This window comes from Rattus norvegicus, chromosome 15, assembly GCF_036323735.1.
Source record: "Rattus norvegicus strain BN/NHsdMcwi chromosome 15, GRCr8, whole genome shotgun sequence".
NCBI classification, from domain to species: domain Eukaryota; kingdom Metazoa; phylum Chordata; class Mammalia; order Rodentia; family Muridae; genus Rattus; species Rattus norvegicus.
The window spans coordinates 105,487,877-105,502,232 of record NC_086033.1 but is presented as its reverse complement, the minus strand read 5'-3'; the positions used below and the strand labels follow the sequence as shown (position 1 = coordinate 105,502,232).

The following is a 14,356-nucleotide window of genomic DNA, read 5'->3' as shown; positions in this document are numbered from 1 at the left end:
AATGTGCACAGCTTTTACAGAAAACTGGAGTTTGATTCCCAGCACACTGTAAGCACACTGGGGCTTACAACCATTTCTGGCCTCTGCAGATCCAACGCTCAAGAACATACACCCACACACATACACATAATTAAAAATAAAATAACAAGTCACATGACTCGGGCTGAGGATGTAGTTCAGTGGCAGAGTGTTTGCTTGACATGCTTAAAGGTCTGGGTTTCATCAAGGCACTGTGAAAGAAACAGTACGGGACCCTAACTCTTAAAAAAGTACAAATGGATTTAACTGAAAAACTAAGGATAGAAACTTTATATCATACTTAAATATGTTGACAACATTTCTAATAATGGGCAGCATTACAAACTAATTGAGATTAAATGTCAATTATAACTTTCTGAGCTTAGCTATAGGCCTTTAGAAGGCAAACTTATTTTTTTTTTTTAAGACAGGGCATCACTGGGCAGCCCTAGTTAGCTTGGAGCCTGCTGTTAGATTCAGCACAGACATCGACCAGTGCTGAGAGTAAAGGTGTGCACTACCACACACGACTGAGACAACCTTCTCACTTTTCTACAGTAACATGCCAAACATGTGCATTACAAATACAGCCTGCCTGAGGCTGACCTGACCAGAACTGTCCAAACACGAGATTTGGGAAATGGGTTAGCAAAAGAAAGAGGGTGGGAGAGTGGCGAAAGGCAGACAGGCAGCCTCGTGAGGTAGTTTCATCTCACAGCAGAGAAAGAACTAACGGCTCCGTAAAGGAAGGCTGTTAGTAGGTTAACCTGACCGTCATTCTGGGAGGACCAGGGAAAATGACTATGAGAAAAGCCTACAGACTAAAGCCTCCTTTCCACATTCGTGCCTTCTTCTTTTGACATCCTTTTCTCCCCCTGTCCTCAAACTGCCTAAACCAAGAATATCTCACCTGTAAATGCTTCCTACAGTAAAGACAGCCCTGAAGAGTATGACTCAGTGCCGTATGTAGTGAACAGTCACATAACAGAGTCTTGGTGTTTCTTTCCACCAAGTTGGATGACTACTATTTTATTCTCAAACCTGTCATTACAGAATCTAACAAATACCAAATTATGTAGGCTTTTCTTCCTTATCTCTGGGATGATATCTGCCTAGGGAATTTTTGAAGACAATAGGACAGATGGACTCTAGCTGGCCAGATGTACTGCATACCTTTAATCCCAGCATGGGCAGGCAGAGGGAGAAGGATCATGAACTGAGATCAGCCTGTGCTTCAAGTGAGGCCCTGTCTGAAAATATAAGCAAATAAAAAAGAACTCTGGCCGCACATCTGCTCCTCTGTTGCCAAAACCTAAAACGTTCCTGGGATGCGAGCCTGAGACACGAGGCTGACCAGACCAACTGTGACCCCAGGCCTCTATGGGCATCTGACAGGGCTCTCCCAAAGCAGCTGCCCAGGCCCACGGCAGGGTTGTGGGCGGAGCCTTCAAGCTACAGAGCATGGGAGGACAGCAGGTTTGGGCTGAGGACAAACGGCCTGGCCGGTGCAGCCAGCTGTGGAACCAGCTGTTTTGGAATGCAACGACATTTAAAACACTTTTCTCATTTGAAATAATTTCAAATGTGAAGCTTCAGAAGTTCCCTACGAATGCTGCTGGCTCCTCACCCAGGGCAGTTCCGTGATTTGTCACGTCACTTCATCATCTCCTGAGCCACTGTTAGCGCAGCTCAAAAAGCTGGAGTCTGACAGTAATGATCTTGTCCACATTGTCAAGCACCTGACAAAACCCGCTCTCGCTGCAGACTGCTTTCCCAGTACCTTCAGCCCAGGCCACAGGCATCCGTGAGGTGGGGCAGCTTCCATATCTCCTTTACTGCAGCACGTCCTGACACTCTTACTTGTGAAGAATGCAGGCTTGTGTGAAGAATAAAGAATACTTTACTCAGGTCCCCCAGGGTGAGCAAAGTTCTGTACTTTGAGTCCCTTTCATTGCATAAACTCAGTGCTTGGTTCCATTATTGGTAATGTTAATTTTGATAACTGAGTGGTACCTAATTTCTTTACCGTGTGGATATTACTTTCCTTGTGGATATTACTTCCATTGATAATATCTTATCAATGGGGAGAAAGTTTGAGAGTGTAGAAACAGCTAGATTTTTTATATATTAAAGACTTTTCCTGGAATTAATGTTTATTATGATGGTTGTAAAGCTGTGGGGTTTCTAAGAAAACACTTGTCCTTTTTACTATATGGAAACACGTTTTCTTTCTTCTATATTATTTCTGTAATATTTATCTATTAATATCACATAGTGATCTGGTGAGAAATGTCTCTCAGTCTCAGGCATTTGGACACCATGATCCCCAGGTAGTGACACCATGGAGGTCTTGCTGGAGGAGCTGTCACTGAGAGTGGGCTCTGGGATTAAAGCCCCACTGTTTACAGTTCGTCCTCTCTGATTTGTGCTATGTCTGAACACGTGGGATGTCAACTTCCTGCCTCTGCTGCTTTGCTTTCCCCGGCTGCTAGACCTCCCTGACAGCGAGCCTCTCACCGCGATGAGACCACGAGCACATGTACACATACATACACAAGGAAGCACACAGAAAGAGCACCACGCTATGTATACACTGCTAATTTCATTCCACCCTCAGTATCAGAATTGCAGTTCTTGAACAACTGAAAATTAACCCAAGGAAAAAGCTTAAGATGTGTTTTAAAATCATAAAAGTAAAAGTCTCCCAAAGGTGCTGCCCTCTGCCTACCGTCCCTCCACCTGTGTTGGAGCCAACTGCACTCAGCTCTTCTGTGACAAGGTCTTGTTATGTGGCCTGAACGCCACACCCTGTGCCGTAGCCTCCGCACGCCAGGGTTACAGGTGTGTGTAGGAGGCTACGGCAGAAGGAGCACATGCTTCCGTGTGCATGCTCTCGCTTGCACGCCCTTGCACAGGTCAACTTTCTGTGTCCTTCCTGAGCTACTGTCCACCTCCTTTTATAAAACAAGAGCATCTTTTGCTGAGTTCTGCCAAGTAAGCCTGGCCTGCCTAAGCAAGCCCTCAGAGAACTAGCTCACAATGCTGGCATTCATTATTACTTGGGTTCTGGGGATCCAGCCTGGTCCTCAGGCTTCCATGGCAGGCACTTTGCCATCTCTACAGACCCCAAATCAAGCTTTTATTTCTTGCTGGCCCAAACTGCTTCAAGCCTGCAGTGTGGACTGGACTGAGCACGGGTGTCATGGTTACCTGCTCTTCAGAAACTTCCAGGGGAGGAGGTGCTCGCTGCTCAGACCGAGGACCTTCTTGATAGTTGATATTTCGTCGCTGACGTAAAGGGGGGAAAAGTCGATTCCAATTGATCATTCCTCCCTACAAAGAGAGCAACACAGGGCCATCAGGAAAGCAGCGGAGGCCTGAAGTGCCAGGGAGCCTCCCTAGAGGCCATCAGAGCCCAGCTGGGAAACGAAAAGCTGCACTGCCCACCCTCAGCCAAGAGGATGAAGCCAGCCCTGCTACAGGCACAGGGAGAAAAGGCCCCAGGCAGTGCACAGGGCTTTGCGAGACTGGCACCAGGTGGCAAAAGGCAGACAGGTCTCCTAACCAGTCAGCCTCACGGACCCTATCCCAACAATGCCACAGCCACATTTTAAGAGTTCAAGGCTCTGCAGGGTGTAGTGGAGGCACAGGCAGGGAGAAGGAGATAAGATGAAAGCCACGGTTCCTCCCACCCCTGCTCAAGACACTACCACCCCATGTTTCATTTATTCATTTCTGAGCATCTGTACTACAAGGAGACAGAAGGTTGTAATGAAGCTTACACCCAGAGACAAGCTACAGAGCAAAGGGCAAAGGGTTCACAAGTGAAGTTCAATAACATACTGAGTGTAGGCTCTGTAGGAACCGAAGGATGAATCTGCTTCTGGCTTCAAATCTGAAGGGACGCATGACATGTTGCTTTCTAAAAATGTCTGGTTTTGCTGTGCGCAGATCTCTGAATTTACTAGCTTTAAAAGGTCTATTTCTAGATGTCTTAGAGTTGATGCAAATATATAGAATGTGACAGTCTGAAAACTTTCCTCCTTATGGAGACCTAAAAGATATATATATATATCTTCATGGCTGAATACCAAAGAAAAAGTAAGTGGAAATCCTAATGGACCAGAAACGAGTTACACTGGGAACAAGAGCAGAACCTGGGACTCAGCCAGCTAACCAAACAGAAAGGACAAGAAACCAGAGGAAAACCCAAGCACAGGGGGAGTCAGGCCATTTCATACACAGGACTGGGATGATGGCCAAAACCATGAAAACGATAAGGTTAGACTTCCGTCTCTGACCACATTTGAAATATGTTCCACAGATTAGACGAGAACACGGGAAACTAGATCGTCAGAGCCTTTGGAGAGTACTTCCATGCCACTGTGATAGGTAGGAAAAGATTTCTCAGACAAAAATATATAAGATGGTAAAAAGTGATTATATCACCAGCAAGAGCTTTATTAAAAGTTGAGCTGTTGTCAACTAAAACAAAATGACAAAGTTAATAGACAAACTAGATATTAAAAGAAAATGTCAAAAAAAAAAAGCTACAGGGGCTGGAGAGATGGCTCAGCGGTTAAGAGCACTGACTGCTCTTCCAGAGGTCCTGAGTTCAATTTCCAGCAACCACATGGTGGCTCATAAAAGAAAATGGGTTAATGGTCACTGTCTGCAGCTTTCTTAGCTGGGGAGAGGGGGGGCTGCCCCGAGAGCTTGGCTGAGCTGACAAACACGGCACGTTCCTAACTGACACTCATGGTGCAGGGTGGCGCACCCAACCCTGAACTGATCATGAGCGAAGCCCGGTCCAGGGCCGCTGCCTAGTAGGAGCTTCCTGAAAAAAGTGGGGGAGAAAAGAGGAAACCAGAAGTCCACCTCCATCACCACACGTTCAAACTAGTAACTCGTTTACTACCTGAAAAGTGGTGGGGAAGATGGCACAATAAGTCCCCACCTGACAACTGAAGGGCTGTCTCTCCGCACGCACGCTCACAGGCTCCGCAGGCGCCAGGGTGACCTAGGGACAGCCCCCAGCCCTGATGGCTCTCCACTTCAGGCTCTGTATGTTTACCTTGCTCGTTAGCTTTGGGCAGAGAGCCTTCAAGTTCCCAGCAAGTCCTGTGGAGGTTGGCTTAGGAGCTCCATGTCCTGCTGCTCAGGCTTGGAGTCTGGCTCAGGGGAAAGCCATTCTGGCAACATCACCATCCTTAGCCATGCCTCTTTCTTCTCTCGCTCTGCCATAGTCTTGCCTGTCTGCCTGTCTGGGCTGTGGCTGTGGCAGTGTCTCTGGACACTGAACTAGGACCAGGGTAATGGAGGAGGGGCAGAGGTATAGGAAAGCTATGTTACAGCGATGGAGATGGAGCTCGGTAGCCCTCGCAAAAGACTCTTTAACCAGTGTTGTGCCTGCAAACAGGTTCCCATGTCTGCTGGTTTTCACAGATAACCTTTCTCCTAAGAGGGCTAAGACACTAATCATGGCTCTCTCTCCTGAGATATGGAACCACTTTCTCAATGGGTTAACAATGGATTACATCATCTTCAACACCTCTGCAAACTCAGCCATAAATATTTTCTCTCTGATTCAGTAAGCAGGAGACCTGATAAATCCCAAAGGGGCTCCACAAGGGCAATGTGGGCACCATGGAAGAAAATTGGTAGGATTCAACTTCAGCTTCCCTGGTCACCTTGGCCACAGGCTTTGGACACTTCTCTGTGGGCTCCTGTGAATACAGGCCAAGCCTCTGTTTTAGAGGCTTGTGATACCTGAGGGCAATACTGGGTATCCATGGGCCATGCCACATGGCAATCATAATTCTCTGAGTTGTTTGTTTAGCCACCAAGGAGGTGGTGCAGTGCTGTGTGCGCCTGCATGTGCGTGTGCCTGCATGTGCGTGTGTGTTAGTTGGTGGGGTGAGGAACTTCGAAGTCCCTGCTTTGACTGGGGGATCTCTTGTACAGGCAGATCACATTGCTTCCTAGATTAAAGGCATCCTTACTGTCTTGACTTGACTTCAGTACTCATGAACACCACATAAGTACAGAGTATACAAAGTAACGATTCCTGTATTCATTCCAGAAAAACTCCTTTAGCGGACAAAGCCTGCTTCTGTCTGGGACCTCGGGTCTCCCTCTTCACTCTTGCCTCCTGCATGCATGCTGTCGGCTGGCGACGGTGAATGCATGTTACCTAGCATGGTTATCACGTCACGTAGCATGGTTATCACATCACCTAGCATGGTTATCATGTCACCTAGCATGGGTATCCTCGCCCAGCGTTTGACCACAGGGCAGGTGCTCTGGCACTGTCCTTTCACTTCTTCTGCCAAGCTTTGGGCCATGTTTTTTTCTTGCCTAACTTTAGTTCTACACAAAAATTATTAAATGTTAAGTCAAAACTAGAGTTATCTCTGGTACTTATAGCTGTACATGTTTTGACAGAAAAAGGTAACACTGTCAAAAATGAGGTACAGTGAGTCAAGATTTCCCCTGTCTATCTCCTCCCCAAGATGTGTCCATTTTCCTGTCTTCAGTACTCAGCTCTCACTCCTGAACCTGGTAAGCACCCTTCCAGAGTGAGTTTCAGCGTTCCATTCCACTGACAGCCAAGCTCTCCTGCCATCGTGGACTCACTCCTCTGCTTTGTCTCAAGCCCCCACAACTGTCCGGGATGTCTACTCTTCCTCTGCGGGCCTGCCACTACTATGTCTTTGTTGTTCCACTCTGAGATTATGCTGGTGGCTTCTTGATGACACAGTTGCTATTCACACTTTCTCCAATCTAATCTGCACACAGTGTGGGCGGCCCTGCACTCAAGCCTCCCACAGTAACACCACCACAACGGAAAACCTCTATCACAATGTCTGAGACATCTGTCCTGGTTTAGAGGTCCAAAGTGATCCCATCCTAAACCCTTTCTTCCCTCTTCCCAGATCTTTTCTTACTTGGCAGCCCCTTAAGCAGATGTACGTTTACTCAAATGGTCTGCTTCCTTGCACTGTGCTTCTCCGGGGCTCTCCCTGTCTTCCGTGCAAGGATACCTCTTCTTTTGTGTCCACATCAGCTCCACCCATCGAAGTTCTCCTTCCTCCCCCTCACTGGCCAGGCTCCATGGGACAGAGTCATGGTGCTGATTCCACACAGAACAAAACCTGGGGGGTGTGGGGATGTGTGTCTATGTTTCCACATGTGGACAACAGCAAACAGAACTAGATGGTTCTTAAGCTGACTGGGTGCTTCTTCATTAGACGCCAGTGAACACCTTGGAAGCTGAGCAGTTTTCTTTCTGAAAGAGCCTTTTCTGATAGAGCAGTAGCTGTGGACAGGGCTCCTAGGCACACAATGAACATGTCCCCCATGTCTCCCATTCTCAAGCTCCTTTGCCAGCATTACTGAACCCAGGACAGTCTGCAAGGAGACACAAACTCCTAGGTGACTTGCCTACTAGAGTCAGAGCAATGGCTGGTGTCCACTCAAGGGGGGCGCATGGAGAAGCAATGGTCTCTCGTCTCGGTGGGGAGCTGAAGCACAAAGCATGGGCTGTGTGCATGTGCAGCACATCAGTTCATCAGGTGCAGCCGAGAACCACTGTGCGTGTCAGTTTTACACCTTTACAGACAAGTGTCGTCTGCACCTGTCTTCTTAAATCCATGAGACTCTACAGTGCTCTTCTTTCTCATGAAGACACCAAAACAGAATGGAAAATAGAAATGATTTTCACGAATGTCACTTAATGAGTCAGGCTTGGAAAAGTGCTAGAATTTTGATTGATCCTATCATTCTGGGCTGGATTTCATCAAAAAGGTCAGTCACTGACAAGCCCACAAGGCGGCCGCTTCTGCAGGAGGCACGGATTCACATCAGCAGCTTTTAGCTTCGGCTTCGATTGAAAACAGAGACCTGCGCCACGTTTTCATTTCACTGCAGATTTTTATCGACCCACATCTGACACTCCACACTTACATGCTCATGGGAGAAGAGTCATAAAGGAACCAGCTCGAGCTGGTTGTATCTTGTTGACAAAGAAGCACAGCAATTTGATGAGAATAGTTCTCAAATCGAGTCACATCAAAAAGGGAAAGAGCACAGGGAAAGTGCAGCTAATGAGTGCAGGCTGTCCCACATGGCGGCACCTCAGCTCACGCCTGGGTGGGCCTGTTCCGAACTGTCAGGTCCCAGGGTCTCCTCGAGATGTCCACACAGGTAAAGGACTCACTGTCACCTCTGCCTGATTCTGACACTTTACTGTGACTGCCTTCTTCTCCTGCCACATAAGGTCAGGAGGTGACACACTGCCTGGTTCACAGCTCTCCCCAGAAACTGGCTCTGCATGCTGTGTGGAACAGATGCCAATGAAAATGGCTGTGCTGGTGAGGCCCAGAGCTGACAGACGCTTCTGTTAGTGGAGTAGCCAAGTGGCAGAAAGAGCAGAGGATGGCACCTGCCAAAGTACAGCTGTACTTGGTGGTCTTGCTCTCTAAAACACGGGAAACTCACACACATGCTGCAATACACGGAAATACATGGGAAAACACTGAAAGCGTGAGGGCAAGCCAGTCCAACAATGGCTGGTGCAGGCTCTACGCACCTAGACCTTCTCATGAGGCAAATTTACGGAGAGTGTGCTGGGAAGATGGGAAGGCTCGGTAGTGTTTGTCAACAGAAACCAAACTTCTTTTTACAAAATCATTTAGATTAACTTTTAAAGTTGGCATATAAAGTATTGGATTTCATATGGGTTTCTTCATCTACACACAACACACAACACACAACACTACTTGGTTCTTATCTGCCTCTCCCCCATCCTCTGATGCCCCTTCCTCCCCACAACTGCTACCTTCCTGTGTTTCCTCATCACAGTATCCACTGCTCCAGACACAGAGTTCCTCTGGGACACTGACAATGCTCTACACGACTGTGCTAATGATGCATTCGTAATTCTGTGACTAAGAATTAGTGACCTGTACACCTCAAGTGGGTAATTACTCAACAAACTACTTTAGATCCACTAGAAATATTTATTAAGTAACAAATATTGAGTAATGAAAAGAACTGTCACACCATGAAAGGCGGGTATGAGTCATGTGCAGGCTGGATGGTACCTGACAACGCTTGCTGAGGGGAGATGAGGAGAGAAACAATTTTCACAGCCACAAAATTTTACTAAGGGTGGGTTAGAGAGCGAAGCTAATGTAGTTCAACCTTTGCCGAGGAAATCACTGAACTGCATGTGTGAACGATGGTTATGCACTTGTGGTGGCATCAACGCCTGCCCTTGTTTGGATAAAGACTACTTATTACCAAAACAGGTGGCAGGTAACCAGGAAGTGCCAGGAGGCCCAATACGTGGAGCACGGTGCCCGCGGACACCAACAACTCCACACTTGTATCGGCAAGTCTCCCAGCAGGCCTATACCAAACACTGTGAGTTCGTGGCAGGCTTCGCTTACTCCTGACCTTAAGGCAGAGTTGCTGAGGGTAAGGCTTACTCTCAAGTGCGTGTGCTGGTACATGGGATCGACAGTGAACAGGAGAAATGGTTCATACAAGTGAGTGAACAAAGCAGAGAACTCGGGTCTCCTATGAAACGTTGACCTGAAGGGCACTAGCTACATGTCTGCAGGGCAGGCATCACACACTTTAAATGGTAAAGGCCATGTAATCGGTATTTAAGGCTCTGAAGTGAGTGGGAAACTGAGGCTATTACACCAGGACATACTCGTTAAGATTAATTTTTTTTAAAACTCTGGAGTATATAGAAGACAGGTGGTGTGGGCTAACAAGTCAGATTACGGTGAGCTTTGTTCTAGAAGTTGAAGTTTTAGGAGTATTGACTAACAGGCTAGCTCCCAAGTCTGGACTATGTCCCGACGTCTTATGCCCACGCCGTGATGGTAGTCAAGCTCCGGAGGTCTCCTGGCACCCACTCTTACCCTATCTGTTTATTCCCATGACGACCGTTAGATTGTGTGCAGATCACCCTGCAGCCCAAAGCTGTCTCCCTAAAAGCAAATTTCCTTTTGTGATTATGCTTCATACTGTAAGCATGTGGGTGTTACCAAGAAAAACTAAAATTGTTTTAGCCTTAACACGTTCACACACCAGTCAACACAACACTTTTAATGCCAGATGCATTGGGGGTGGGTTGGGGGAAGGAACTTCCTCACACCCAAAACTATTCTCCAGGAGACACCACTCAAAGTCTTGAAATTTAATTCAAATATTATTCACAGATCACCTAGAGCAGTGGTGGCACACACCTTTAACTTCAGGAGGCAGAGGCAGGTCGATCTCTGAGTTTGAGGCCAGCCTGGTCTACAGAGCAAATGCCAGGAGCTCAGAGAGAAACCGTGTCTGGAAAAACAACAAAAACAAACCCAAACCCATCAGTTAGATAGGGCTGATCCCACCCGAGATGACTCTAACCAAACCCTGCTCCATTTTACCTGTACTTCCTGGCTGCCCAAGGAAACAACCACAACTCCTCCCTCTAGGATGATAAATCTGCTGAGCTGGTCAGGGAAGGCAGCACATACTTATCCTTCCCCATTTACTGTGAAGGACACAGATGAGCAGCCAGAGAAGAGCACAGCAATGGGAGGCTGAGGCCCACTCGAGGCCCCAGCCTCTAGGGGCCTTCATGGGTTCAGTTATGTAGACACCATGTGAATCTGTCCTTGTGGGTTCTCAGGGAGGAAACGCTATAAAGGCAATGATTAAATCAATGGTCACTGCTATGCAGCCCACCCTTCAGCCTTTCTGCCCGTGGAAACGTTAGGAGTTAATGGAAAGTTCTGGTCCCTTGTCACAAAGCTGGTTCCCCTGGCTGGGAGGTTAGGAAGAAAATGACCTCCAGGCAGTACAGGAGCCAGACGGTCACCTAAGCAGTGTGCTGACCTCCAGGCAGGTTGTTTTGTTTTTCTCTTTGTTTTTACTTCAAACAGGTTCTTGATCCACAGTCCAGGTAAGTTTGTAGGCACCCAGGCCTCTCTACGACCTATGACTTGTGACTGTCCTATGTCTGCATTACAAGTGTGGGTGGCCACATCTCATCTGTCATTGTCACCTCCTTCCAGCACTCTCAGCTCTTAAACAAATGCAATCCCCTGCTGTCCCACAGCTGTTTGGGGGCTCTAGTCTTTTCCTCCTGGGCTCTCCAACCCCATCTGGGACCACTTCTCGAATCCTACACACACGACACTGGGCACACACTACACTGGGCAGGGCTGCACTGGTCTGGCAGTGGCACCGCCCACGGCTGCTTTACCTTCTTCTGCACTGCATGCTTCTGGAAGAAACCCAGGCAGCTCCTTGCACACATAGGGCAGAAGGTTTCGTAAGAGTCCAAAAAGCCACAAATGAGTAAAGTTCTCATAGCTCAGTCCTGCCTTTCAAGAGCTTATGCCTCGTGAACTAGTGGGGACTAATAAAGCAAGAGCCCATGGCTGGGTGGGTGGTATAAGACTTTAGTCTAAGCACAGGACAGGCAGAGGTAGCTGGGTCTCCATGGCCAGCATGGTCTACACAGTGAGCTCCAGGACAGCCAGAGCTGCTACATAGTGATACCCTGGTCTCCAATATCCAAAACAAACAAACGAAAGCCCACAAAATCCATGAGCCTATGAAATGTCAGACACTGGCCCTGGGAGCAACAAGCCAGATCCAACAGTAAAGTGACTGTGACCCACTGGAGCCAGCAACTGTATCCACACTGAGAAACGAGGAACGAGATAAGAGGCTGGGGGAGCAGTTGCCATGTCTGACCCGCTGCCCTCAGTGCTGCCCCAACTGAATGTACAGATGACAGGCACACACCACAGAAAGATACATTAACTAGTAAAGCCAGTTTTCAACTAGCCCCTGAGTCAAGCACCCAAGTTTCTGGACCATAACTACTTGAAGTGTCCAGAAAGACTTGTGAGAGGCCAAAGCACATCTGGCACACTACCATGTGTCTGGGCTTCACAGAGTTCCTCGTATACTGACTCTGTCCACATAGTGGTCCCCAGGTGAGTGAAATCCTAAGAGGCATCACACAGGATACTGTTCTCCAGGCTGCAAAGTGTGCAAGAACTTCCCAGCTAATGTGAACTTTCTCAGCATCCTGACAGGGGGCCACCACTGCTTCCCATTTATTGAAGCTCCTTTGTCAATAGCCCCATGACAGGAGGAGGTTCAACTGTCCTGATGAACGCCTGTTCTTCCTGCAACAGCTCCGTCCCCGGCTCTCCTGGTCCTGAACTTCCTGCTGTCTTCCTAGCTGCTTCAGTTTCTTTGTCAGCCTAAACATGGCTTGGTCTGTGTGGCGACTTGACCTTGTGGTAGCTTGACCTTGCAGGACATCTGCGTGTCTTTCCAGCTCTGACTGCCCAGCTATATCCAGCTGGCACCAGAATTGGAAGCAACCCTGTCAGTGCTCACTATACACATTTACCCAGCAGCTCCCTAAGTATTTGCTAGGCTCCTATTAGTGTCAGTATTATTCCTGTTTCGGAGAAGTAGATAAGTAGTAGTCTCACTGCATCCCAAAGCAATGGCAGGGATAGGATAGGCCAGTCCCTAGTGAGAGCGGGCTAAGGTGCTGGGAAAAGACCCTCAGGACTCCAGTGGGAGACTGAAAAGGCTTCCCAGAGACACTGTTTGCCAGGAAAACTACAAAGCAAATGGGAATCAGGATTAAAAAATAAACAAACAGCACAGTTTTCTCTGGGTGGCTGTGGGTGGTAACGTGTAACCTGATGAACTGTAAATGGCTCAGCAAAGCTTGTGATACACTCTAGGAAGGAGATATGGTTAAAAGGAGGCAGGGCCCGTGCCTTAACAGCTAAGGGAAGCTGCTGAAGACTTCAGGGGAGTGAAGACATCATCCTTATGTTCCGGATCTCTGATGGAGCAAGACAGAGGCTGGGGTAGGAGCAGGCAGATGAGGTAGGAACAGCCAACTTATGTAAAGGAGAGGCTGACACGTCACTAGAGCAGGGGAGCAGGTATGGCTGGGGTGGAGGAATGAAGTGCTATCTATGCTCCTACTGAAGGGACAGGAGAGAATAAAGAGACGCCTGCTGAAGCCTCGTTGGTTCGATGATGGAGGAGAAGCAAGCAGAGCAGAAACGATATTCTGGGGAGATCCCAGGCACAAGAACATCATTCAGACACAGAACTGGTAGGGTACATCTGGGGCTCGGGATCAGTGGCCACCTGAGCAGCCCGAAGGGAGGAACTCCAGTCTCACAGGCTCGAAGCAGCACAGCATATGCTGTTCTTGCTAGTAATATGTGAAACTCAATTCCACAAGTGTGGCAGGCCCAGCTCTACATTGAGGTTTGCTGGCTGGTCCTTCTGCAGCTCCACACTCAATGGCAGCCCCAGACTCAGCATGTGATAAGCATTAAAAACAAATGTGTTGAAAACTCAATGAAAATCAACTCTCCCCCAGATGAACAAAACTGTCATACAAGTTCTCATGCACATCTGCACGTGCAGGGGACTCTCCTCCACGGTGGTTTAACAGACAGGATTACATGCACTGATTTGCCAAGCATAGACAAAGGGTCAGACTGAGCCCTGCCAGGAAGCTCAGCTCTGCCAATGAAGGGTAGGAAAAGAAACCCAGAAAGCTTAAGGGTCCAACAGATGCTCACTGCTATCCAGAAAAGTCCCACCCAGAGTTCAAGGCTGCTTCCTGCTCTGAACTTCAGGTCTGTGAAGGGAAGGCAAGAGTGGGGAGATTTGGCAGCAGTGGAGAGAACCACAGACAGAGAGCCAGTACCTTCCTAGTGCCAGTGGGAATGCATGCTCAGGAAGGACAAAGGTTTGGTACTTTACTTACTGGAGAACAATGTGTGGTAGTTAATGCACTTGTGGTGGACAAAGACACTGTACAGCATTTGAAGCAATAAGAGAACATGGTGGCTCCTGGGATACCAGGCAGGGAATATATAAACTGCAGGGAATTACATTCCCACAAAAACCTATGCTGTACCAGAAAGTGCCTTAGAGCCAAAGTAAGTTCAGTGTGTCCAGTGGAGAGCCCTCAGTTTGCAGGCCCTGTAGTCCAGTGGAGAGCCCTCAGTCTGTAGACCCTGTAGTCCAGTGGAGAGCCCTCAGTTTGCAGGCCCTGCAGTCCAGTGGAGAGCCCTCGGGCAGGCCCTGTAGGCCCAGCAGAAACCACTGCCAGATTGAAATGACACATGTGGGGGTCAACACAGGAAGTGCCAGAGGGCACAAGTGATCTGCAAAACCAGATATACCAGCCACAATGCCAGCCAACTGCTGTAGCACCAAAACCTCTCCTAGCTCATACCTGCCACAAGCTCTGAGTTCACGATAATCAATA

At 48.1% G+C, this 14,356-nt stretch overlaps 1 protein-coding gene across 6 annotated transcripts in view; it reads right to left on the bottom strand.

The window, feature by feature from the left end:
* Positions 1-14,356, bottom strand: part of Ubac2 (UBA domain containing 2) — a 147,660-nt gene that overhangs the window by 12,203 nt on the left and 121,101 nt on the right. For all 6 annotated transcript variants that reach the window (NM_001034937.2, XM_006252509.5, XM_039093541.2 and 3 more), the window contains one exon: positions 3,229-3,351. In NM_001034937.2, the coding sequence (NP_001030109.2) occupies positions 3,229-3,351 (123 nt within the window). The remainder of the gene's footprint in view (positions 1-3,228; positions 3,352-14,356) is intronic.